Below are 27057 nucleotides of genomic sequence, written 5' to 3'. Positions count from 1 at the left end.
GACTTACAGAACACCAAAGGTACAAAATTACAACAGATCCACATCAAGACACATTATAATGAAAATGCCCAGGATACATAATAAGGACAGAATTTTACAGGCTGTAAGAGAGAAATACCAGATTACATATAGGGGGAAAGCAATTCAGATACCAGCAGATATTGCAACCCAGACACTAAAAGCTAGAATCCTGGAACAACATGAACCAAGTTCTGAAAGAAAAAGGATGCCAACCAAGAATCTTATATCCAGCAAAACTAAGCTTCAGATTTGATGATGAAATAAAAACTTTCCATGATAAATGAAAGTTAAAAGAATTTACAAATAGAAAGCCTGCACTACAGAACATTCTTAGTAAAATATTCCATGAAGAGGAAATATAATTAAAATTATAATGAAAAATGATGAAAGTCAGCAAAGGGAGGACCTACACTAAAAAAAAAAAAAGCTGATCAAAGAAGAAACCAAGTCAAATTAAAAACCAGAAATAAGTCAAAATAAATGGGAATACAAATCATATCTCAGTTAATAACCCTGAATGTTAATGGCCTAAACTCATTAATCAAAAGACAAAGACTGGCGGATTGGATTAAAAAAAAAAAAAAAAAAAAAAAAAAAAGACCCAACAATATGCTGCCTTCAAGAGACTCATCTAATAGGAAAAGACATCCATACACTGAAGATGAGGATGGGAAAAAACACACATGGACTATGTAAAAAAGAAGGGGTTTCCATCCTCATATCAGACAAAGTGGGCTTCAAGTCAAAGTTAGTCAGAGAAATAAAGAAGGATATTTCATACTGCTTAAGGGAATCATACAGCAACAAGACATAACAATCATAAATATATAAGACCCAAACAATGTAGCATCTATGTCTGTCAAACAAACCCTTCTAAATTTCAGGAATCAAATAGATCACAATACAATAATAGTGGGTGACTTTAACACACCTCGCTCACCACTGGATAGATCTTGTAAACAAAAATTATAAACAGACATACATAGAATATTTCATCCATCAATGAACAAATACATTTTTTCTCAGCAGCACATGGATCCTTCTTCTTTAGAGACCATGTTATTCCACAAAGCAACTCTTAGCAAATACAAAAAAAAAAAAATAGATACTACCCTGCATTTTATCAGATCATAATGGAAAGAAGTTAGAAATCAATGATAAATAAACAACAGAAACTACTCTAACACCTGGAGATGAAATAATTGCTGTTGAATGATGCATGGATAGACGACATCAGGGAGGAGATAAATGAGAATACTGATACAACATATGAAAATCTCTAGTAACAGCATGAAAGCATTACTAAGATGAAAGTTCACTGCATGAACTCATTCATTAAAATAAAAAGTCGACAAATAAATGACATAAGATTACATCTCAAAGTCCTAAAAAAAAGGAAGACCAGATCAACAACAAAAGTGGTAGAAGACAGGAAATAATACAAATGAAAACTACATGTTGTTGAAATCAATGAAAAAAATCGACAAAACAAAAAGCCAGTTCTTTGAAAAAATAAACAAAACTGATAAACCCTTAGGCACACTAATGAACAGGAGAGAAAACTCAAATTACTAAAATTTGTGATGAAAAAGGAAATATCATGATGGACACTTGAAAGACAATTCAGAAGCTATTTTGAAAATCTATACTCCAACAAAATAGAAAATCCCAAAGACATCAACAAATTTCTAGAGACATAAGACCTACCCAAACTGAGTAAGGAGGACATACACAATCTAAACAGATCAGTTTCAAGCAATGAAACAGAAGATGACATCAAAAGCCTTTCAACCAAGAAAAGCCTAGGACCAGACAAATTCTCAGCTGAGTTCTACAAGACCTTCAAAGAAAAACTTATACCAATACTCGTCAAAGTATTCCACAAAATAGAAAAGGAGGGAACCCTTCTAAACTCATTCTATGAAGCTAGTATCACCCTGATACCAAAACTGGACAAAGACACTCAAGGAAAGAAAACTTCAGACCAATATCCCTGATGAACACTGATGCAAACACTCTCAAAATTCTGGCAAATCACATACAAAAATGTATTAAAAAGATAGTACACCAGGATCAAATGGGGGATGCAAGGTTGGTTCAACATATGGAAATCAAAAAACATAATTTATCACATCAATAGACTTAAAGACAAGAATCATATGATCATCTCAGTAGATACAGAAAGAGTATTTGACAAAATGCAGCATCCCTTCATGTTCAAAAAACTAGAAAAACTAGGGATAGTAGGAACATACCTAAACATCGTAAAAAAAGCGATCTACACTAAGTCCAAGGCCAACATCATTCTAAATGGAGAAAACTTGAAAGTATTCCCTCTAAAAACTGGAACAAGATAGGGATGCCCTCTATCACCAGTTCTATTCAACATAAGTCCTGGAAACTCTAACCAGAGCAGTTAGACAGATGAAAGAAATTAAAGGGATACAAATAGAAAAAGAAGAACTCAAACTATCATTATTTGTGGATAACATGATTCTAAATTTAGAAGATCCAAAAAATTCCACCAGAAAAATTCTAGAGCTAATAAATGAATTCAGCAGAATAGCAGAATATAAAATCAACACCCATAAATCAAATGCATTTCTACACATCAGTGATGAATCCTCTGAAAGAGAAATTAGGAGAATTACCCCATTTGTAATAGCCTCAAAAGAAAAATATTTGGCAATCAATCTAATAAAAGAGGTAAAAGACCTCTACAATGTAAATTACAGGACACTAAAGAAAGAAATTGAAGAAGACCTTAGAAAACAATAAGATCTCCCATGCTCTTGTTTAGGCAGAATTAATATTGTCAAAATGGCCATACTACCAAAAGTGTTATACAGATTCAATGCAATTCCTGCTAAAATCCCAATGTCATTCTTCATGGAAATAGAAAAAGCAATTATGAAATTCATTTGGAAAAATAAGAAACCCAGAAGAGACAAAGCAATCTTTAGCAAGAGTGAAGAAGGAAGCATCATACTACCAGACCTTTAACTATACTACAGAGCTATAGTAACAAAAATGGCTTGGTATTAGAACCAAAATAGACATGTAGACCAATGACACAAAATAAAGGACACAGAGACAAACCCAGACATATATGGTTATCTCATACTAGACAAAGGCACCAAAAACATACATAGGAGAAAGTAGACTTTTTAACAAATGGTGCTGGGAAAATTGGAAATCCAAATGTAATAAAATGAAATTAAATCCCTATCTCTCACCCTGTACAAAACTCAACTCAAATTGGATCAAGGACCTAGGAATTAGATTAGAGATCCTGTGCCTAATAGAAGAAAAAGTAGGACCTAATCATCATACTGGCTTAGGACCTGACTTGCTTAACAGGACTCCTAAAGCACAAGAAATAAAATCAAGAATCAATATATGGGATGGAGTCAAACTAAAATGTTTCTTCTCAGCAAAGGAAACAATCAATAACATGAACATACAGCCTACAAAATGGGAGAAAATCTACCACAGGCACATCAGATAGAGCACTAATCTCCAGGATATATAAAGAACTCAAAAAACTTAACACCAAAAAACCAAATAACTCAATCAAAAATGGGCTAAGGAATTGAACAGACACTTCATAGAAGAAATACAATCAATCAACAATATGAAAAAACGTTCAACATCTTTAGTAATTAGAGAAATGCAAATCAAAACTACTCTAAGATTTCATCTCATTCCAGTCAGAATGGCAATTATCAAGAATACAAGCAACAATAAGTGTTGGCGAGGATGTGGGGGAAAAGGTACACTCATTCATTGCTGGTGGTGCAACCACTCTAAATTGGTGCAACCACCCTAGAAAGAAGTATGGAGATTCCTTAGAAAACTTGAAATGGAACCACCATTTGATCTAGTTATCCCACTCCTCAGTTTATACCCAAAGGCCTTAAAATTAGCATACTTCAGTGACACAGCCACATCAATGTTTATAGAAGCTCAATTCACAATAGCTAAACTATGGAATCAACCTAGATGCCCTTCAATAGATGAATGGATAAAGAAAATGTGGTACATGTACACAACGGAATATTACTCAGCCCTAAAGAAGAATGAAACAATGGCATTTGCAGGTAAATGGGATGGAGTTGGAGAATATCATGCTAAGTGAAATAAGCCAATCCCCACAAAACAAAAGCCAAATGTTTTCTCTGATATGTGAATGATGATCCATAATGGGGTGAGGGATGGTAGGGAAGAATGAAGGAACTTTGGATTGAGCAGAGGGGAAATGAAGGGAGGGTAGGGGGCAGTGGGATAGAATGAGATGGACATTATTACCCTACGCACATGTATGATTGCATGAATGGTGTGACTCTACATCATGTACAACCACAGAAATAAAAAGTTGTACTCTATTTGTGTACAATGAATCGAAATGCATTCTGCTGTCATGTATAACTAAATAGAATTTAGAAAAAAAAGCAACGTGTAGAATTGTACATAAATAAAACAATCCAAACTATTGTTAATACATACATTCCTGAATGAGGGACTGGAGATAGAGGGAGAACTTTATTTTTTACTGCAATTTCTTTTTTTTTTTTAAACAATGCACATGCTCTTGCTTGACTGTATTCTGGCATCATACTTACTAACAGTGGCTAAGGTGCTAAGTAAGAACTGTTGTGTGAAACTAAACACTTAACAGAAGAAAGCCAATCTGAAAGGAATAAATAAATGCTTATAGCTTTTTAAAAGAAAATTGCAATTCCCAAATGCGGTAAGGGAGAAAAGATATCATTCTTATAATAGTTCATATGCTTAGCCTCCCTTCAATTTCAAGTTATTTATGAGATGATCAATAAAACGCTTCATAGTAAAGAAAAACTTGATAGTAAAGAAATGAAAGCAAAAATTAGAAGCACTCTACTGAGGCCTATCTCCCAACCTCCCAAGTTTTCAACAGAACAACTGTTTAAAATACCTCCAATCCTAGGCGAATAGCAGCCTCTGTAAAGCTTCGTCTTTCTTTCTCAAAATTCTTTTTTTGCTCTTTAAAAAGGGACCATTCTTCTTTGAGGCGTTCCTTTTCTTCCAACAAATAACAGTCTCGTAATAGTGAAGTGGTATCATCATCACATGCAGTAGCGAGCTGCTGCTATTAATTTTAAAACATAGTAAGTTCCAGGGAATCCCTGCAACACTCTGAGTTAAAATGAAAGCAAGGGAGGAGAGGCTAAACTTTAGCACAAGGACAAAAATTAATGAAGAATCAGAAAGTCAAATGAAGATTCTCTCTTCCCAAATACTTCTACCTCAACTATATAAGAAACAGTACACATTACCTGTTACCAGAGAACTTGTTTTAGACTGGGAAAAGTGACAAATACGTATAGAATAAAGGAATAAAATCTAGTAAGATTCAGTAAAATTATGGCTTTTACAGGGGAGAACAGCTTTAAAAGGCAATTCACATTTACCTGTAAAAGTTGCTGCTGTGTTTTAATCATTTCTTTACATTGCTGAATTTCTAACTCCAGTTTCTCAGTTTCTTGTTCATGGTCTTGTCGTGATATCATATCTTCATCATTAAAACCTTCTAAGTGTACCTTTGAAACTAACAGAAACCCAAGTAAGATGACACAGATTTATAATCACCATTAGTTTGGGAGTATTTTTAACCATGTGTTTAAAAAATCAAGGGTCTCAGAACTTTATCTGAAACCTCATAGGCTTTCAAAAAGGTAGTGCTTTCCTTTTCATAAACAAAATAAAGTAAAATTTGTTATTTGAACACTATAAAAGATTTTTAAAAAACAAAGCAACTAGAAGTTCACAACTATAAATTTGTATGACTTCAGAAATAAATGATATCCTTACAAAGCTCTTTTGTCAACCTTAAATTTGTAATCCATATATACTGAAGACTATGTCCTGATTAAACATAGACAAATTGGCTACATTAACAGAATGTTAACAAAAATGACAAATTCATAAACTATGTTGTTTTAAAGTGCTTTAGAGATCAATGCAGTGCTTCAAATCTTGCTCTCTCATACCACACTCAACAGATAGAATGTCCACACATACTTGCTATTTACCAAAAGACAATGAATAAGATCATTTAAATTAATACTGAAGACTATTAGTAATTTTGCTGATTATCCTTTACTACTTAAAATAATGATGCTGAATAAATTATTTTGATAATTTAAAATAAATTTTCTTTAATGGACTTCATTTACTGAGCAGAATTCTTAATTTTCCTGATTTAAAATCATGTAAACTTTAACAAATACAAAATATTAGGGATATATTCATCAATATAGATTTAAGTGTAAGGCTAAGGAATAATGTCTAAAATAATACTGTTAAATGAAAGAAGTACACTGAATAAAATATATATAATATTCAAATTTTGGTTTTTATGTATTTTTAAATAAATAAATATTTTGTAAATCCATACAGAAGTCTAGAAAGATATGCACATAACTGTTAAGCATTATACAAAAGGAACTGATAGCAGGATATTCTACTTTAAATACTTAATTGATGCTTTCCTTTGAACATTTATTATTTTGAAAATAATTTTTAATTATTTGGAACCTAATGATAAGCAAGTATCTGGGAGCAAGCAAAAGATTCATCTTTTTACTATATTATAAGGAATGTCTTCATTTTCAAGATAAAGTAAAAGAGTTTTCTTTGCCCAACTGTATGCTGCATTTAGAGCAGATGGATAATATCCCCTTTTCAAAGATTCTCTTTAAGAGCAAAGTGTATTTTTCTCACTTAAGTTCAAATTGCATGGCAAAAATTAGGCAAAATTTTGATTTAAAACCACCAAACTGAGCTACCAACTTCAGGGCAAAGCCAATACTGTGGTTTTCCAAGTGACTTATTGTCCACAAATCACTTTGCACACAGGAAAGGAGTAGATACCTTGGTTATCAAGTTTTTCTACATGACTTTTCAAAATTCTCCACTGTTTTCGGATGCTGTTTGTAAGCTGCTCTCTCACATTGTCACAGGAAAGGTCCCACATACTCTCTCTGGTTAGTTCCCCAGCATCTTCTTCAACATCAGAGATAACCTACAAGTGACGACAGTGAAAAAGGAAAGACTAGTATCTTAAAATGGTGTTACAGTAAGACAGCAGTGATCAGATTGATAACAAGAAAGAGACCTACCTAAATAATTTCTGCATTGTATTTTATGCATACATGACCCAATATTTTTGAGAAAAAACAATGTCGAAGACAATAACTGCCCCACTTAGATCTCTTCAAATCTGAATTTGATCTAAGTAGTGACAACAGTCATGGAGCTGTTTGAGGAAGAGACGCTCACTACCTGTTTAATGCTTTAAAATGCATTATGTGTAAGTCTATCAGAATAGAGATTGAATATCCCTTTTCTATAATGCTTGGGACCAGAAGTGTTTCAGATGTTTTCAGATTTTGCAATATCTACAATATATACATAATTTTAGGGATGGGAACTAAATCTAAACTCAAAATTCATTCACATATCATATACACCTTATACACACAGGCTAAAGGTACTTTTAGATAGTCTTAGTAAGCTTTTTTTTTGACTACAACCTATCACAGGTTAGCTGTGCCATTTTCTACTTGTAGCATCATGTTGGTACTCAAAAAGTTTCAAATTTCAGACCTATTACTACAAATTCATTTAAAAAATTTAATGAAAATTTTTACTGTGTTTCCCAGGCTGATTAAAATTCTTTAAAGGAGATGAAAATTAAATCTACCTTGAATTTTAGATGTATGTTTTAGCAAGCAAGTCAAATAGCCAACATAATAGGTATATTGTTTAGCAAGTCAGCTAAATAATAAATGAAACATTGATGCTACTTAGGTATTCCAAAGTTACATCTTGCTAAAATGCTCCAAAATCTTTCCTTTTAAGAAGGGAATGGTTGAATTATTTAAATTTTAAGAGAAAAGCTAGAAAAACAGATCTTTTAAAAACAGCAAATATACTTAACAGATATTGCCCCAAACTTAATAATTTGAATTATGAAGAAATTATACAAGGTACCATCACTGGTTAACTAATGGGAGGAGAGGCATCTGAGAAAGATCTTCTTGATTTATTACTCACTTTTTCTGAATGAAGGCTGATAATGAAAGGTTATTAAAGGATGGGTCAAAAACTGAAGACAACTAAGTAATGGAAACCATGCTAAGTCTGAAGAGGTATTAGTGAGAGTGAACAACTGACTAGCAGTGACAGACTTTGTGAGAAAAGGTTAACTAAATGTAAGAGGTCAAGCAGGCCTCAAACTGAAGAGTATAAAAGAATATAGTAGTATTCTCAGTTTCAGTCAACTAAGATCCTAAAATACATACAGAGCAGTAAGGTATTTTCAGGGGAAGAAAGAAATCACATATAATTTTTACTACAAAGTATTATTTTAACTGTTTTACTTTATTATTAGTTACTATTATTTATCTCTTATTGTGCCTAATTTATAAATTAAACCTTCTCAAAGATATATGCTATGGTTTGAATATGAGGTGTCCCCCAAAAGCTCCTGTGTTAATGCAGGAATATTCAGAGGTAACAGAAACTAGATTATGAGCGCTGTAACCTAATCAGTCCATCCTAGTTTGAATGAACTAATTAGGTGGTAACTGTAGGCCAGTGGGGCAAGGAGGAGGTGGGTCATTGGGTGCATGCCCTGAAAGGATGCATCTCTCCTTCTTTCTGTTTCCAGGCTGCCATGAATGAAGCAGTTTATGTCCATCATGCCCTTCTGCCATGATGTGCTGCCTCCTTGTGGGCCCAAAGCAATGAACTCAGCTGATCATGTATTAAATTTGTGGAACTGTGAGCCAAAATAAATTATCCTTTCTCTAAGTTGTTCTTGATGTGGATTTAGATCACAGTGATAAAAAGCTAATACAGTATGTATGTATAGGAAAAAAACATATGAGAAAGTTTAATAGGAAAACATAAGATATACAGGTTCAGTATGATCTGTGTTTTCAGGCATTCACTGAGGGTCTTGGAATGTATTCCCATGGATAAATGGAGTAGAAGGACTATGAATTCAAGTAACACTTAAAAATAAATTTTAAAGAAAAAAAAGGAAGGAGGCAGGATAGGCTTATTAGACTGATTTGTTAAACCCTCAAATAAATAATCCTCTAATAAGGTTTAAAAAACAAGTTCTAGTGACTTGCTGGTGATTAGCATTTTCCATCAACAGTGTTATTTTTAGATTTTTAAACACACTAATGTGAATTTGTACCTCCCTATCACAGTACTTAACATGTATAAGGACTACTTCTCCACATCTCTCCCAAAAAGAGCTTCTTGAGAGAAAAAGTCAGTATCTTTTTGCTTTTTCTTTCCAGGAAAAATTATTATTTGGTTCCCAAAGTTAGCAAAAATACATTACATGACACTTAGAAATAACTGAAAAGATATTTGGCACAATGGCTACAAGCATGAGCTCTAGAGATAGACTCTGATTCAAATCCTAGTTTTGTCATGTGTGATACTGGGCTAGTACTACGCCTGTTTCCCCATTCTAAAATGGGGATAATTATAGTATCTAAATAATCAAAGTTTAATATTACTTACATACCTAAGAAATATTATGAAATGAGACAATGCTTATCAAGTACTCATCATAGAGCTTAGCATGGACTAAGTCGCCGGAAGATTATCTCCATCATGTTCAGAAACACGCAGGGACTGGTTGTCACAGTGACTGGAGGTAGCATAGCAGTAACTGTCCTGTTCAAAATACCAATGGTGTCTCCACTAAGCATACCTACCCAGTGTTTGAACTGCCCTAATTAGCAGTCTAAAGAGCATGTTAGAGAGAAAAGACCACTTACTGTTCCTGTGCTATCATCTGCTCTTTCTCTAGGTCTCTTCTTTTGGGGAGAAAGAAGAGAAATCATTTCCTTTTTCATTTGCTGAAGAACCTTCTTAAGTTCAGCATTTTCAATTAGGATTTGTTTCTGACGATATTCATAATCATTCAAAAGAATTTTATACATTTCATCTTCATTCCTGAGAAAGAAACCACTGGTATGAAAATGCAGTGAAGAAAGCAAAGTCTAAGTTTATCAATTTAAACTAGCCTTTACCTGGCTTCTGTTTTACCAGTCCTCCAGGAGCCTCTTTTTCCATCAGCTCTCCCCACATAATTTAAAACGTCCATGGCTACAAACGTGAACACACAAAACAAAACCAGTTCTTATCATGTTATTCAAAACTTCAATGCTTCCTATATACAGTAGGGATGTGAGTCAACTTGATATGTGAGTTCAGATTTGGAGTCAAACAGCCTAATTTCAAATTTTAGTTCCTCTGCTGGTAAGCACTGAGATCTTGACAAGGTAATTAATTGCTAAGCCTCTTTCTTCATTGACACAGTAAGAATAATAAAAGTATTTACCAAAAAGTTTTTAAAAGATCATAAGAAATAAGTTAAAGCACTTGGCAGAGTAGAAGTGAACACAGTATCTGGCACAGTTAAGCATATAATAGAGGTTATTTTTTCATTAATAATTTCATTATCAACAGTTGGCAACTATGGTCTGAAGGCCAGCTACCTAATTTTATAAACAAAGCTTTCCTGAAACATAGCCACATCCATATTTTTATATGTTGTCTATGGATACTTTTTCTTTACAATGGCACAGTAAAGGAGTGTTAGGCACAGAAATCACTTATAGACCTCACAAAGTCAAAAATATTTACTATTTGGACTTTTATAGAAAAAGTCTGCCATTCCCTCTTAACAGTATCATCATCATCACCACTGTCATCTTCAGAAGCCAAGAACCCTGACAATAGCAACATCTCTTCTGCCCTAGGTGGAGGACACATTTGCTCCAAGAAGGAAATGAGAATAATTACTGCAATTTTATTGTTAATAAAATCCTTATGAACATTATTGTCATTTCCAACTGGGTTTGGAATAGGAAAAAATTAGACCCCCAAATATAAGGGCCTGGTTTCTGAAGTGAAATCTTTAATAAACTTCTATAACTAGATGTTAAATTTTATACTTTCAGCCTTTCTTCCTGATCCTTAATTTTGTTCATGACTTTGGGAATGAATATGAGGCTTAATCACCTTAAAAATGAGTACATGTCCCTGAGTAGAATTTATTAACTCGGTATACCCAAAGATTTCCAACCCTGTCTTATTTTTATTATACCTTCATTTTCTATTTTTCAATAATTTTTAAACTAAAATACTCAGATTATTTCAATAGTTCTGCTACACAAGTCACTGATGAAATCAATGCTGAACTGCTTGCTGACACTAGGCAGAGCCCAACATATGACAGACTGTTTAGTCCAAGTTCAATTTAGGAAAGATAGGTTTGAGGAATGCCTATAATCCACTCAGAAAACAATTTCAATAAATAAATGCACAGACTTCTTATTCCCTGAACTACACCAAGCCAGTAGTTGTACTGTATAGTACTACCTTTTATGTATATATACATTGACTGCTATCTATACTATTTACTTGAAATTCGCCATATACTTGCATGAATAGTTCTAGTTTTCAGAAGAATACTATAAAAAAGGGTACCTTAGACACTAATTTTTACAGTACTTCTTTATAACTAATCACTTCAAGAACATACAACTAAACTTAAAGAAACTCAAACTGATAATGAATGATTTGGTCTGATGAACAATTTTCTGAAGTTAACTCTAAAATTATTCTTGTGCTTTTCAGAAACACATCCTAGTTCTTAATATTTTCATTTCTTTGCTATGGAAAAATTAAGAGTGTCTCTGACTAGCTTTGAACTCACAATCCTCCCATCTCAGCTTTCTAAGCTGCTGGGATTACAGGGGTGCGCCACCACATTGGGCTAAACGGGGCCAATTTGACGTCTTTTTTACTTGAATGCTTTTTATTTCTCCTGCTTTTCTGACTGCTTTTGATACCATTTCCAAGACTATGTTAAATAAGAGTGGCAAGAGTAAGCACCCCTGCCTTGCCCTGGATCTTAGTGGAAAAGCTCCTTATTGACTATGATGTTAGGTGTGTTGTTGTCATAAATGGCCTTTATTATGTTGAGGAACTTTCCTTCTATGCCTCAACTGTTGAGAGAGTTGTTATCAAGAAAGGATGTTGACAGTGAAACTTCATACCATGTACAACCACAAGATTGGGATCCTAATTAGAATAAGTTATACTCCATGGATGAACAATATGTCAAAAGGTACTCTATTGTCATGTATATCTAAAAAGAAAAAAAAGAAAAAAGAAAAAAAAAAAAAAGAGTGTCTTTGGGCTTAGTTTCTCTCTATGGCCCAATATTACACCTGTTATGTTAAACAGATATATGCAAGCAAACCAAAATGACTTTTTTCACTAACCAGTTCTCTAAATTTCCAGTTTATATAAACATACACAATCTAAAATATACTGTATAAAGCATGAAAATAACACATCTTGAGCTACTGTACTCAATCCTTTTATAATCTTAATTCCCTTGGTTAGATCTTAGCCAGCTGCTTACTTATTTTTTTATCCTTCTTGTTCATAACAAGTTGATGCAGACGTTCCTTTAGTTTATTATATTCACGCTCTTTTCTCTTCATATCATGATTATACTGAGTAGCTCGACTTGCAATGATATTTTGTAATTTTTGTACCTGAAAGAAGCATTTCCAAATGAGAAATGATAAATCCAGTTAAAATTCACAAATTCAACAGAGAACATAGTATTAGTAGTTAGCTTCCCAAGTTTTTAAATCAAAATGATTCTTCCTTCTTTGTAATGACTATAAATCACTTTTTAAAATATTAAATGAGTCAGTTTATTTTTTAATTTTAAAATTTTCAGAATACTAACTTTCTAAATTATCTTTCACAACCTTTTACCAAGCATATACTCTAGTAATTTAGAAACTGGAAACTCTTAAGGAAGTATTAAAATATTAAAGTTTTGTCTGAAACAAGTAGGATCCATATGGTCATTTTTAGTGACTTCCTTCTACTGACTTGCAATCACTTTACTTAGTGTATCAGGTCCTGACATATCAAGTACACAAAGTGATCACAAGGTATATTAGCTAATGGACATGCAGCAGGTAACTAGGCCCACTTCTCTGATCAACATTTGCTGACAACCTACTATGTATCAGGCATTGCTATTCAAAATTTGTATCTACCACAGCTTCTCAGGCAGTTCTTGACAGGAAGTGTTTTATTCTACAAAGACATCCTCAATCCCTGCTCGAGAGTAATGAGAGTAATAAGATTAACTTGTTCCTTACCAAAGATAAACTACATTCAAACCATTTAAATGTTATCAACAGATCTGGTCAAAATTTACTCTGAAATAATTTTGAGAAAATATGTATAAAAAACCTTAGGATTGTTCAATTAATATCTTGGTTAAGATATGAATTACCCATTTATTAGTATACTACTAAAAACAAAGTACGATAAAATTATCTAAGTCAAGGGTCTTCAAAGAAATACACTCCCTTAAAAGCCTTTCATGAAACACTGAAAGCATATTTTTATAGCTATTACATTGACAAGGATCATGTTGCAGAGCAATAAAAACATAATAGTACAGGTACCAAGTACAGATACATTACGAAAACAATATTTTCAAATGTATTAACTTTAACCACTAAAGAAATTAGAAATATATCAGAAGATGTCATAATTCTAAGACCCCACGGAATTAGAAATTAGAATTCTACTAAGAAAGCACTAAAGCAAAAATTAGAATTACAATATCTTGCACTTCAGAAATTAGATTTTTAATGTGAATTGCTCCTGTGCCCACTGAGCCAAGTAATTGCTTAACTGGACCAATAATGTCAATATTTCAGATAGTACAAAAGGGGGAATAAGGGGGCCTGCCAGGTACCAAGTACAGTTATAACAGAGAATAAAAGATCTGCATTTAAAGCACCCTTGTGCCTGTGAAAAAGTGAGTGGATGTGCAGGAAGGATGGTACAGGACACTGGTTGTTATCAGCTATGAACTAATGCTAAGCCAAATTGATCCCCCGGGGACGGAAGGTAGAGGGTGTAGTAGGGAGGGTTCCTGATCTCTTAGTTAAATATGATATAATACTGTACACCAAAGGTCCACTGATAGCAACTTGACATGAATAATAGGCTCTTTATAAAACTTATATGGCTCTTATGGTTTCACCTCAAGTTATAAAAAATAAAAAGTTCACTTAAACTTCATATACAATAACTTGACAACTCACCTCATCTTTCTCATTTTTCAGGAGCTGATGCAAATTCCTGTTCTTGCACTGCAATTGTCTGTCTCTCTCCTGAAGCCCAATCATTTCCCTCTTGGAGGTTTCCAGTTGTTCCTAAAATATGTGTATGCCATTTGACTAAAATTATCATAGAATTCAGAACAACTGAATTCTTAAAAGTTAGTAACAAAAAGTTATACAGACTATTTTGTTAGCTAAATTGTAGGGCACACAAAATGTTTATTTAAAACAATTACTATACAGAATACAGAATTTATCTAAATTTACATATCAAATTCTATTTAATTTAAATTCCAAATTTTGTATGTATATACAAAGGAGATTTAAAATGGTTCTCGTGAAAGGCTTTTCGCTTTTCCATGATGTTACCACTGAACACATTTAAAATTTCTTAAGATTTTTTATTTTTAATACCTTTTTATTTTGGTACCAGGGATTGAACCCAGGGGCACTTAACCACTGAGCCACATTCCCAGCCCTTTTTATTTTGCAACAGGGTCTCACTAAGTTGCTCAGAGTCTTGCTAAATTGTTGGAGCTGGCTATGAACTTACTATCCTCCTGCCTCAGTCTCCTGAGCTGCCAGGACACCATACCCACCTTATTTTTAATACTTCTGCCAAACACTTTTGAAGACATCCTCATTTATGACATCATCATCACCCCTCCTTTGAGAACACATTTTGGCTTTAAGAAAGAGCCAAGTGACCCAGAGCTAAGTCTGAAGAAGGGTGGGAATATACCACCCTTGGTGTTACTTTATTCAAATCCAAAACCTCTGCGAAGACATACTAATGGGTGTCCTTGTCTCCAGGCTTTCTGAGTCCCCTACACCTCCATCCTGAATACAAATGTGCACTCTCCCAATAATTTTTCCACCCTACTGCCAGAATGACATTTACACAATGTCTGCCGCCTGTTTACAACTCTTCAGTGCTCCCAGTTTCTGAACCATGCCTTTCATACCACCTGGAACCTGGGGTAAGAGCCTCTCTTCTCACCACTCTTCATCCATATTTCTACACCCTATTTGTGGTTACCTGAAAGTGAAATGTTCTTCCAAGTACCAATGCTTTTATGTAAGTTATGTGTTCTGCCTAGAATGTCTTTTCCAAAAAATGCTAGCTGATTTCTACTCATTCTTTCTCTCTCAGATCAAGAGTAACTGCTCTATGAAGCCTGCCCTCACCTCTTACACCAAGAACAATTAATGAAGCAAATAGCTGTGGTTCACTGTATCTCACTCCAATACACTGCAATCTCCTAGTGCACAGGAACTGGGTATTCACTCATCTTTGAAATCCAGGGCCTAGCACATAAATACTTGATAAAATTTTGCTTGACAAGTTGAATGAATCATATGGCTGTATCTAGAAACTTTCAAGGACCTATCAGTGACTTCCCACTGAATACACATTTCTGTCCACAGCTGACCCAACAGTACAGATTCTGGCCCAGTTCAAATTTCAAATTAGAAGATATCCTGGAAAAATATTCTATGCTCTAGGTAGTCCTACTAAATGACTATGACTTATAGGAAAGCTTCAATAGCTCCAGATTACCAATATTATCAAATGATTAATAAGCACCTAATTATAGAACAATTGCCCAAGGATGCTTGATTAAAAAAAAATAATTCCATCTTTTAGGTTTATAACTCTGGTTAGCTAACCCATAATTAGACCTTCTACAGGTGTCTCTGATCTGGATTAATGCAGTATCCACAACTCTTATCCATAAGCCTAGGGCATAACAATCCTCTCCAATCCACCAAAGCTCCTGGGGTCAACAAAGACACATAGTTGGATAGTCTCTATCCTGTAGGTATACAGGATGTACAAAAACTTTAAAAAAAAAAAAAAAAAAAAAAAAAAGTAAAGAGAAAACACACGGTTAGCATGGTACATGAGCTAAGAAAACAATCTAAGTACCATAAGGTAGTAAGTGACAGGCTGGTAGAGGAAGGTGTTATTGTGGACCTCAGATGATTCTCTAAACCATCTCCAAACCTGTCCACATATAGGCCAACTCTATGCTACTTCATTTCTCCAAATTTTCGTGTATTACATTCAGAGACACTATTATTTTCTCACAGAGCTCAAGAGATTCAGGATTCTGAGTTTTTTTTTTTTGGTTCTCTGTTTTTGGAAGAGGTCAGGTGGGGTCAGAATATACATAAAGAAAAAGGAGAAAAGGGCATGGAACAACAGATGAAAAAGTAAAAAGAAGCTAATTTTCTCAGAGTATATAAATACAAAGGTGTTGATTTTCACAAACAAGGAAACCCAATATAGAATAGTATATTTAGGAAAAAATTAGGCTTCGATCCTTAATACATTACATCCTCAACAACATACACCCATAAGTCCTTAACCAAACCACAATTTCAAACACTTTGTTCCTCTTCTCCAATTTTTTTTTTTAAAGGAAAATATAAACCAGCTATGGCAGAGCATGCCCACAATCCCAGCAGCTTGAGAGGGTAAGGCAAAAGGATCACAAAAAAAAAAGCCAGCCTCAGCAACTTATTGAGTCCCTAAGCAACTAAGTGAGCCCCTGTCTCTAAACAAAATATAAAGAAAGCCTGGGGGTGTGGCTCAGTGCCTCTAGGTTCAATCCCCAGGATCAAAATGAATGACTACAACTCTTTATAAAAGACTGTTAAACATCTACTTTATTAAGCAAGATTATATGGGGGTGGTATAATCCTTATTATATTTTCCTCAGAATAAAAACATTTTCTAAGTTAACTTTCTAAAGATTTAGCAAGTCACTAAAATATTCATAAAATCAATGCCTTCAATATAAATATTAAGAAGCAGTATAACTGATTTGTGCAAATGAAGTTTAAAGTTTCTAAAAACTAAAACTTTAAAAAATGACCTTAAAATATGATAGTCAATGAACATTTATAGTAATGATTTATATAATAATGGCACTAGAATACATATTGATTCACATTTTCTACCTTAAGTTTTGCATAGCAGTTCTGTAGATGGTCCATATCACTTCCCAGTTTCAGGTTCTTTGTTTCCACATTTTCCTGAGCTAGAAGGTTCTTTCGCTGAAGTACAAGTAGCTCATTCATACAATTTAAAACAGCAACTATATTTAATTTTCTCTTTGTCTCTTTACTTTTGGATTCTTCATATAATGAAGGAAAACCAAAAGTAGTCAATTCCTGGTAGAAGAAAAATGTTTTCTTAAAAGTTGGTTATCCTTGGGGAGACGTTGGTCAAAGGATACAAATTTCAAAAGTTAGATATGAAGAATAATAAGTTCAAGAGATCTATTGTTCAACAAGTTGACTATCATTAATAACAATGTATTTTTGAAAATGCTGAGAGTAGATTTTAAGTTTTCTTACCACAAAACGTATGAGTTATGCATGTTAATTAGCTCATCTAAACTACCTATAATGTACACATATTTCAAAACATCATGTTGTATGTAAGAAATATATACAATTTTTACTTGCCAATTAAAAATTTAAAATTAATTTTTAAAAAGTTGACTACCACAGAGGAAAGGAAACAAAATTCATAAATACTTTCTAAAACAGAAAACTATACTGAGTTCACTAAAAAAATAGTAAATATCCCAAAGAACAAAAAAAATTAAAAGAACTGGGTTTTCTTCTAGACTCTGCTCTACAATCCCCTCTGACCTGGAATAAGGTACTTAGGTTTCTGCACCAATAAAATGAGGATTAAACTCAATGGAGAAGCACGGGATGATGGGGAACCAAGCTGCTCCAAATATAATAGCTAACTTACATTAGACTAGATCATTACCAAGGTTCTCAGCAAATCCAAGTCTCTGGTCACTGCATAACAATGTACTTGTACTTGACAAATATGTTTTTATATAACTTCGTATGTATGTTCTACTGTATAACATGATTTATACTTATAAAAACATGTTACCTGATCAAGATATGAAATACTTTGTTCAATATTCTCTTCTGTGCAGAAGGCACTGAAAAAGCTGTGCACATTTTTTGATAAAGGTATTGAAGAACATAGCACTTGCTGTGAGTATAGACTTGATGGAGACATCTTTGTTTCTGAGGTATATTGAGAGATATTTTTACTTTCTGAAAGAACCAATAAAAAACATTCATTGGGTTCAATCCTCGGCACCACATAAAAATAAAAATAAAGATATTGTGTCCACCTACAACTAAAAAATATATTTAAAAAAAGCATTCATATAAATATAAAAATGTTTGTAAAAATTATCAATTCCATTACCAAAAAATTTAAATTTTATATACCACACACAAACACACACACACACACACACACACACACACACACTCTTAAGAATTTTCAAATAGGAATGAAGCTATTTTTATCTGAAACTTACTTTTTTTTCCCAAAAAGATACAATTAAAGTAGTATTCTTAGAAGGTATGGTAAGTGACAATATATCTTAACTTCCACTATTTTAGATTTATAAAAATAAGAGACAAAACACACTTGTCTATTTCACTCAATGCTTGTGTGATAAAGGAACAAATCTGAGAAACACTGAAGTAACCACTGAATATATTTCAAATGCATAAAAATTTTACTCAAAAATATTAAAGATCCAGTACACAATCTAAAGCATTGAACCCACTGATTACAGCACATTCTTAGCTCTCTCATAACTTTACTGAAGATGAAAACTGGGCATATTATAATCATTTGTCTTTCTCTAGTCACATCTTCAATATTTTTGTAACTCAAATATTTTTGTTGAAAACATTCACCTTAACAATTAATGCTTTGATTGCCAGTTATTTTAGACTCAGTTAAACTGCTTTGGTTTTCCCTTAAATTTAGCTTCAGTTACCTGCAGACAGACCTGGATCTGTAATAGTCATCCAATCTCCCATAGCAATTTCCAGAGCCAGGATACCTGAGGAACTAGTTCAGCACTGAAACATGTAGACCAGCTGCTGTCACTCTTCTAAGTAGGCATCTCCTTAAGAAGCAAATGACAGAATAATGGCCTCTAATTTAATATGAAAACCAATATAAAACCACTACGTAACAATTAGTTGTATGTGCTTCAAACAGAAGAATATGCAACATTTACTCCCATGTGGATACAGAACATAGAGTAATAATTATATAAAAATATACTACATATATATGTACAAATATACAAGGATCAAGGTTAAAGGTTCCCTAGTTTACACGGGGGTATTCATGTTACTTCTTGACCAAGATACATGATGCCTGATTTGACGCACAATATAAATCTAGGGTAAAGCATTGTACTAAGTAACATTTCTATATCTTTAAAACAAAGCATAATTCTTATTTATGTAGATAAGAAGATGAAAAACTTCTTGGCCAACATTCCCCATTTTTTGTTTTCCCAATGTCAGCAAAACTTTTCTTTGAATTTTTTTTGGTGGGGAGTTTCAGGGTTTAAACTCAGGGGCACTCAACCACTGAGCGCCACATCCCTAGCCCTATTTTGTATTTTATTTAGAGACAGGGTCTCACTGAGTTGCTTAGGGTCTTGCTAAGTTGCTGAGGCTGGCTTTGAACTCTTGATCCTCCTGCCTCAACTTCCAGAGCTGCTGGGGTTACAGGTATGCACCACTACACCCGGTTTCTTTCAAAATTGCCAGCGTTGACACAAATGTAGGGATTGATGCTATTCAAATAACATCAACTTTTGCTACTACTAAGCTATCTGGCAATTATGTATCAAAAGGCTTAAAAGTGAAAAACATCTTGATCTAGAAAGTCCACTTCTAAAATTTTATCCTAATAAAGTAACGTATGCAAAGATTCATATACAGGTTGTTCACTACAATAGAAACAGTATGTTCCACCTTAGAGGACTGGATAAATAAATAATACATTTATAAATAGAACACTGTATAGCCTTGAAATTATGTAGAAACAGGGTGGCTAACAAATAACTAAAAGGCTAGAATACAAATGAACTAAAAAAGTAAACTAAGTGTAAGACATGTAAGATTTTCCATCTACCATTCATATTTCTACTTCTTTAGAGATAATGAAAGAGATAGTTCTCCATCATAAGAAAAACAATTCAAGTGAAATTATAAATGGCAACTGGCAATTGATTTCAAGGTCAGGGACAGGAGGAGGAGGGGTGGAGTCCTCACACAAGCTGATGAACATGTGCCAACACTTTGGACAGCTGCTTCTCCATTAAAGTAACTAGTCAAGAGAAAGTAGGTCCCATGTTGAAGAACTTTGAATTTTTAGAGATGCTGGAATTCTAAATTTTTATGTAAAGTCTCCCTATTTTTAAATGGTAGAAGCTAATTAAAAGTTCTTAACTCTATGCAAATTATTCTGTCAGAAGAGAAGAGAGGGTAGAGGGGGATTATGAGAACCTCTGGGGTACCAGAAATGTTCTATATCTTGATCTGAGAATTGGTCACATGGGTATACACATAAGTACATTTCATCAAGTTATACACTTAAGATCCATGGCCCTGACTGTAAGTTGAAACTCAAATAACAAATAAATGTGTCCTCAGGCCAGAGTTGATCAACAGTTTACAACCAGTATCCTCAATATTTCAGGCTGTGGAAACATACTCACGTGATGTTAAAAGTTAGATGAAACTTTTCATTAAACCAACAAATTATTGAGCTCCTACTATGTACCAGACATTTTTTTTTCCCTTAGGCACAAGAGAGGCTTTGCTCTCAAGAAGTTCGCATTCTGGTGTAGGGGGGAAAAAGACACTAAAGAAGCAAGCAATAAACTAATAGTGGTAAGAACTAAAAAGAAAGTAAAATGTGATGCGAGTTTTGGGATGGGGAGTATCTGGGTTAGTAAGGAAGGCTACACTGAATTGGTGACCTCTGAACTAAGACCTAAATGACATCAACGTCCAGAGCGGACAGGCAGAAGAAATAGCAGGTACAAAGATCTGAGATGAAAATGAACTTGATAAATGTGAAAAACAAAGACGTCCAGTGTATTTGAAGCACAGTAAGCATTACTAGAAGGGTAGTGGGTTGAAGTTCCCTGAATTGTAATAAACCGGTGCTAAACAGTTGTAGGCAGGAAAGTAACATCATCTCCTGTATGCTTTAAGAAAGATCACTGACTGCTGTTGAGTACATCACACAGGTAGACAACAGTGAAGGTAGAAAGCAATAAGGAAGCTACTGCCATACCCCAGGTTAAGACTTCCAGTGCTACACCACAGTTCCAACAGTGGAAGCTGAAACAGGTAGATGAATTAGAAATGTGTCTGAAGAAAAAGCCTTCAGGACCTGCAGAGGAACTGAAATGTGGGCAAAAGAATCGAGGATGACTGCTAAGTTACAGAGGAGCATCCAATGTACACTAAAGCAGAGGATTTTATGTGTTATTTTACACATTACGGCACACATGCATACATATATGAGGAAGGTTATCCAGGTTGGCACTGATATATTGACAGTTTTCTATTCATGTGCTTTGGAAAGGAAGGGTACACCCAGGTCAATTCTCTACATTCCATTACCCTTAAATGGGTGCCTTCAACATAAGAATAAAAGTTAAGTCTGTGCCAAGTAAGAAAAACTTCAATTTTACTTCTGGCTTTCAGAGATAGCAGCTATAAGTAAAAAAGGCTGTAAAGGGTTATGAACCCATCTGTGTTAATATAGCTCTGCTTTGGGTAAATAACCTCTCTGAGCCCTAATTTCCCCACTGGTTAACTACCATAATAATGGCACTTATTTCAAATTTCCCATGAGGATTAAGTGAGATAATGTATGAAATATTTAGCACACTGCTTGGCATATGGAACACACAAAATAAATATTAGTTATCATCATCATTTAGACACAGGGCTGTATGGTGTAAATGAAAGGATTCTAAAATCTGTAACAAAAATGCACATCTGCTTTTAATAAAAATTGAACACAGATCCCTTAGAAGATCTAAAAATGTATCTTTATGGACATATTAAGCAGAGGGCTAATTCTTTGTAATTAATAGATTTGGCAGAGGAACAAGATGAAAACAAATAGGTATCTTTTAAAGATCTTTTTGTTGTTTTGTGAATGTGTGTGAGCGTGAAGATATTCATGGATAAGATACAATAGTGCCCTGGCTTTTCTTCTCATATTCAAAGACTAAACACAAAATGCATCTATGACATATCCATTCTTCAAAATTGTAACTTAAACCATGTATCCTTTCTCTGTGAAATTACCACATCAGTGTCTACAGGTTTAGAAAGTGAATTGTTCCCTATCCTGTTAACTAAAACAACAAAATCCTGCAAAATATCCAGGTCCTGTTAAATGTTCATGATGAAAATCAAACTCCATTTTTAAGTCCTATGAAACAAAGATCTTTCCAACAGTATAGAATTTCAGTATATGATTTCACACCATCTAAGTTTCCATGAAAACATTTCTGTTCAATGATGTACGAAATTATATACTATGAGACTTGTGATAAAAAAAGAAAAGTTACCCAACCAGTTTTTTCAATAAAGGAAACTTAGGATTCCTAATCAATATACGCCTGAAAACCAAGAGGCTAATTCAAGCAAGGTGTTGTATTTTAGCTCAATCACAACTAAAATTTCATTGCTGGTGTTTGCAAATATTTTTATGAAGATGTTAAAATAAGTCTAAGTTAGTTTTAAAAGAAAAAAGGTAACAGAAACATTTCTGCTTTGCACAAACCTAAAACCATCACAAGCCCTGCCACAAGCTTCAAGAAGATTCAAGGACTCCGATACAAATTTGGCACTAGAACACAAGTTCATACTGTAGACTGACCAATTCAGATCAAACAATTATATAGTGGACATAATTATTCATGACAAATCAAATGAGAACACTACAGTATTGCTAGAAGAAAAAAGTTAACAGTAAACCATGTTTTGGTTCAAGTAATTTGGAACCTAAAATTCTCTATATGTACCACCAGTTGGTATATTAGTCAGTTTTTTCGCTGCTGTGACTAAATAACCTGATCAGCAGTACTGTAGAGGAGGAAGAGTTTATTTGAGGGATCATTGTTTCAGAGGTTTCAATCCATAGACAGCCACTCCATTCCTAAGGGCTCTAGATGAGACAGGTACAACATGATGGAAAAGTGTGGCACAGGGAAGTGGCTTCTGTGGTAATCAGGAAGCAGAGACTCCACTTGCAGATACAAATATATACTCAAAGCCGCACCCCAATTTCCATCTCCTCCAGCCATACCCTTCCACTTCAGTTACTCTCAGTTAATTCCTATCTGGGGATTAAATCCCGGATTGGATTAACACTCTTAAAAACAACTCAATCATTTCTCTTCTGAACCTTCTTGCACTCTGTCACACATGAGCTTTTGGGGATCACCTCACATCCAAACCATAACAGTTGGGTAGCTGCCCAGATTTCAAGATGGGTTAAATCCACCAATCATGATTGAAACTTGAAGAATAAAAAATTTAAATACCTTAAAAACCATTTCATTCAGAGTTTTTTAGGAATGATTTTGAACTATACTAAAACAAGAACAACTCCATCAAGTTATTAAAAAATAAGAATTCCTTTTCTCCTGTTAACACCAGAGACAGTTTTGTTCACTACAGATAGGAATTATATATCCATCTAATAACCTTCCTCATTGGAAGTACTTCTCAACATAAATTCCAATCAATAGATTTCATGAGGAAAATCCTTCTAGAGTAAAATGGCAATAATTTTGGTAAAAAAGTCAACTTGCCACTTTTGTAGTAGCAAGTACTTTATTGTGTCTTCCCTGCATGTTGCTGTGGGTTCTAAAGAACCATGCCACATACTATAGACAAAAAACAAGCAAGAGTATTCTGGCTTTCTAGGAAAAATGATTATGCAGGGCTTAAAAATCATCTAATAGCATTTTCTAGATTAGAAGGACAGAGAACTGGGAAGCAGTGAAACATCTGAACTTATGATTGTACCTTTTCTGAAAGAAAATGAGGATCTTACTAAATTCCACAAATCTGTCATTCTTCATGTCAAAGTATTTTCTTTTTCTGTATCAAAGACAAGAAACTAGGGCCTGGTGAGATCACCAGGAGTGCCCAAGGTCACGCTTCTGATTGGCCTGGCCGTGAATGCAGGACACAAATCTAAGTTTTCAAAATCCTGTGCTCCTTTCATTCTATCATCATTCAACCTTTCAACATTGTAAATTTGCCTACAGCAACTGAAAATAAAATGCAACCAAAAGGATCTCCATCAAGTTTCTTTAAAAGATTCATTCTGCAGGGCACAGTGGCACATGCCTGCAATCCCAGCAGCTCTCTCAGAAGGATAAGGTAGGAGGAATCCAAGTTCAAAGCCAGCCTTAGCAAATTACGGAGGCCCTAAACAACTTAGCAAGAACCTGTGTGAAAATTTTAAAAAAGGGCTGGAGATGTGGCTGTGATAAAGCACCTCTGGGTTCAATCCCTGGTGCTGAAAGAAAAAAAAAGATTTAGTTTTTATAATTCATTTGAAATTATTTGTTTTTCATAAAATTCATTTCTGCTTTGCCAGTTTCTGGTTTATAAACCCTTCCCTATCCTACAGCAAACATTAATGCAACATTGAAACTAATCTTACAGACCTTATCAAAAACATTTGGTTCCTGGCGAATTACACGTTTTTTTCCATCAGAAAAGTTCCTTACCTAGTTCATGTTAAGACTCAGATTCTTAACACACTTCAAAACCCTGTAGAGCTTTGGGGCAGGCAGCCTCTAATGCAGACCCCAGTTATTCCTGCTTTTAATAAAAATACCTTTTGAGTTATTCTGCTCCTTGAGTATCTAGGTTCTAACAAACAAATAAAACAAAAGTGATGGAATTTCACTTTGAAAATTAGGTTATAAAAAGGGTTGAGCTTTTTGGGGGGTTGTTTTTTACTTACTGTTTCTCAAATTCCTCTTTCTGAGGAAAGCAAACTATCACGCTGTGACTACCTCTATTTAGAAGCCAATGTGACAAGGAACTGATGTGCGTGGCCAACAGGACCTAAGGCCTGCCAAGAGTCATGTATAAGTTTGGAAGCAGATCTTACCTCAGTCGAACCTTGAGATGCCTGCAGCCTGGCCAACACCTTGATGGCAGCCGTGAGAGATCCTAAGCCACAGGCACCCAGCTAAACTGTGCCCAGATTCCCAACTCATAGAAATTATGGGACAGTAAATGCTTGTTAAGTTGCTAAACTTTGGAATATCCGTTAAACAGCATTAAATAAAGCATATGAAAAAGTATATAATTTATGTTTCTAAGTCCCTTCTAAAACTTACTCCATAATTTACATATCTCCTGCTGAAACAACTAAAAATGCTATCATACATTACAAATGCAAATGATTGGGTTTATAACATCATCTACTATACAATTAATGATTCCATGTTAGCAGAATGCCTCCCCCACTAGTTTATGAACTTCTAGAGAGGGTAGGGAATGTACTCATATCTGTGGTCACATTCCCAAAATATAGCAGGTGCTCAATAAATCTCTACAATGAACTGAGTCTCACATATGACACTCACTTCAACTTCTGGGCCTACCAGCTGCTTTCTTTCACCCATCGTGAAACTAATGCTTTTTTACAACACAGTTCAACCACCATCAACCCCTGCACACAGCCTTCTCCAACTACTGCAGCTCACAAAACTCTACCCTACAGCCTTACATTTATTTACTAGGTTGTTTTATCTTTCACAAAGAGCTCCTAAATACCATACACTTTATATTTCTGTATTCCCTCCCACCAAGCTTAACAAAGTACTCAATGAATACTCAAGTAAAAAACTCATCACAAGTAAGTTAATTCTGACAAGCAAACATAAAGGGAAACAGCAAAGGAAAAGATACAAATGAGTCAATCCTTTCAAAAAAAGGCATTAATCTTGATTCCCATTTCTCCTATCCTTGTTATCACCCAAATTTCTAATATCTACACATTGAAAGAGAGTTCAGCAGAAACACAATATCGTGATTACAAGATTCCCTTTACAGGTTACACGTTTAAGAGTTCTTTTCAAGCTCTCTTGAAATTCTAACTTGAGAAGGTACAATGCCCACCTAATCGGAATTTTACAACAAACTTCAATCAAGTGTCAGGAAATAGTTTTCTATTGTATACAGTAACATTATACCATTTGGGCTTCTAAATATTGCACAGGATTCTTTACAAATAGCTGAAGTTTTTTTTGCTAAAATATTATGAAGTTAGTTGTCAAATATTGGGTTACGAAAAATAAAACTGTTAAAACTAAATCTTTAAACATTAGTCCTACCTTACAAAGTTCAGTCATTAAACTTGAAAATCCAGTTATCAGCAGACAAGTAGATGCTATTACTCTCAAAACTAAATATTATTATTTAAAACCATACCACCTCCTACTATAATTTTGTTTGGAAAGGGACTATAACTTTCAATTCCACTGCTAATATCGCTGATAAATTAAAACTACTGAGGTGTGCATATTGGTATAGAAACACATTAAACTCAATCTCTTAGCAAATCTAAAATTAAAAATCTATAAATTATTTCATCTGCATGGTGTAATTTAATTATATAGATATTTTCCACAAAATGAATTAATCATAAATAAAATTTTAATACATACCAAAACAACCAAAATTCAAAAATTGCTATTATACTAATAATTTGCCTTCTTGCAGAGTTTGTGGCTATTAGGTGGCTTCACAGTTGGAAAACAGGGCACAAACAAAGCATGCCTCCCTCACAGGCCTGGGTCAACAGACTAGAGTCATATCCTGATTTAGGTTACTTAATGCAAGACCATCTCTCCAAGCTGGTTTCCTCACC

At 34.2% G+C, this 27057-nt stretch overlaps 1 protein-coding gene across 7 annotated transcripts in view; it reads right to left on the bottom strand.

The window, feature by feature from the left end:
• The window catches only part of Ssx2ip (SSX family member 2 interacting protein), a 45906-nt gene that overhangs the window by 10777 nt on the left and 8072 nt on the right, over positions 1 to 27057 (bottom strand). For 4 of the 7 annotated variants that reach the window (XM_047518799.1, XM_047518822.1, XM_047518808.1 and 1 more), the window contains 10 exons: positions 19103 to 19234; positions 18190 to 18359; positions 17232 to 17444; positions 14247 to 14357; positions 12527 to 12662; positions 10122 to 10197; positions 9867 to 10044; positions 6934 to 7084; positions 5472 to 5608; positions 4976 to 5149 (listed from right to left, as the gene is read on the bottom strand). In XM_047518799.1, coding sequence (XP_047374755.1) covers positions 4976 to 5149; positions 5472 to 5608; positions 6934 to 7084; positions 9867 to 10044; positions 10122 to 10197; positions 12527 to 12662; positions 14247 to 14357; positions 17232 to 17444; positions 18190 to 18359; positions 19103 to 19145 — 1389 coding nt within the window. In that variant the 5' untranslated portion in view covers positions 19146 to 19234. The remainder of the gene's footprint in view (positions 1 to 4975; positions 5150 to 5471; positions 5609 to 6933; positions 7085 to 9866; positions 10045 to 10121; positions 10198 to 12526; positions 12663 to 14246; positions 14358 to 17231; positions 17445 to 18189; positions 18360 to 19102; positions 19235 to 27057) is intronic. The other 3 variants (XM_047518831.1, XM_047518839.1, XM_047518846.1) reach the window with 2 other exon arrangements.

This window comes from Sciurus carolinensis, chromosome 1 (genome assembly GCF_902686445.1).
Source record: "Sciurus carolinensis chromosome 1, mSciCar1.2, whole genome shotgun sequence".
NCBI lineage: Eukaryota > Metazoa > Chordata > Mammalia > Rodentia > Sciuridae > Sciurus > Sciurus carolinensis.
The sequence above is the reverse complement of the archived record's forward strand: the minus strand, read 5'-3'. Positions and strand labels throughout refer to the sequence as shown.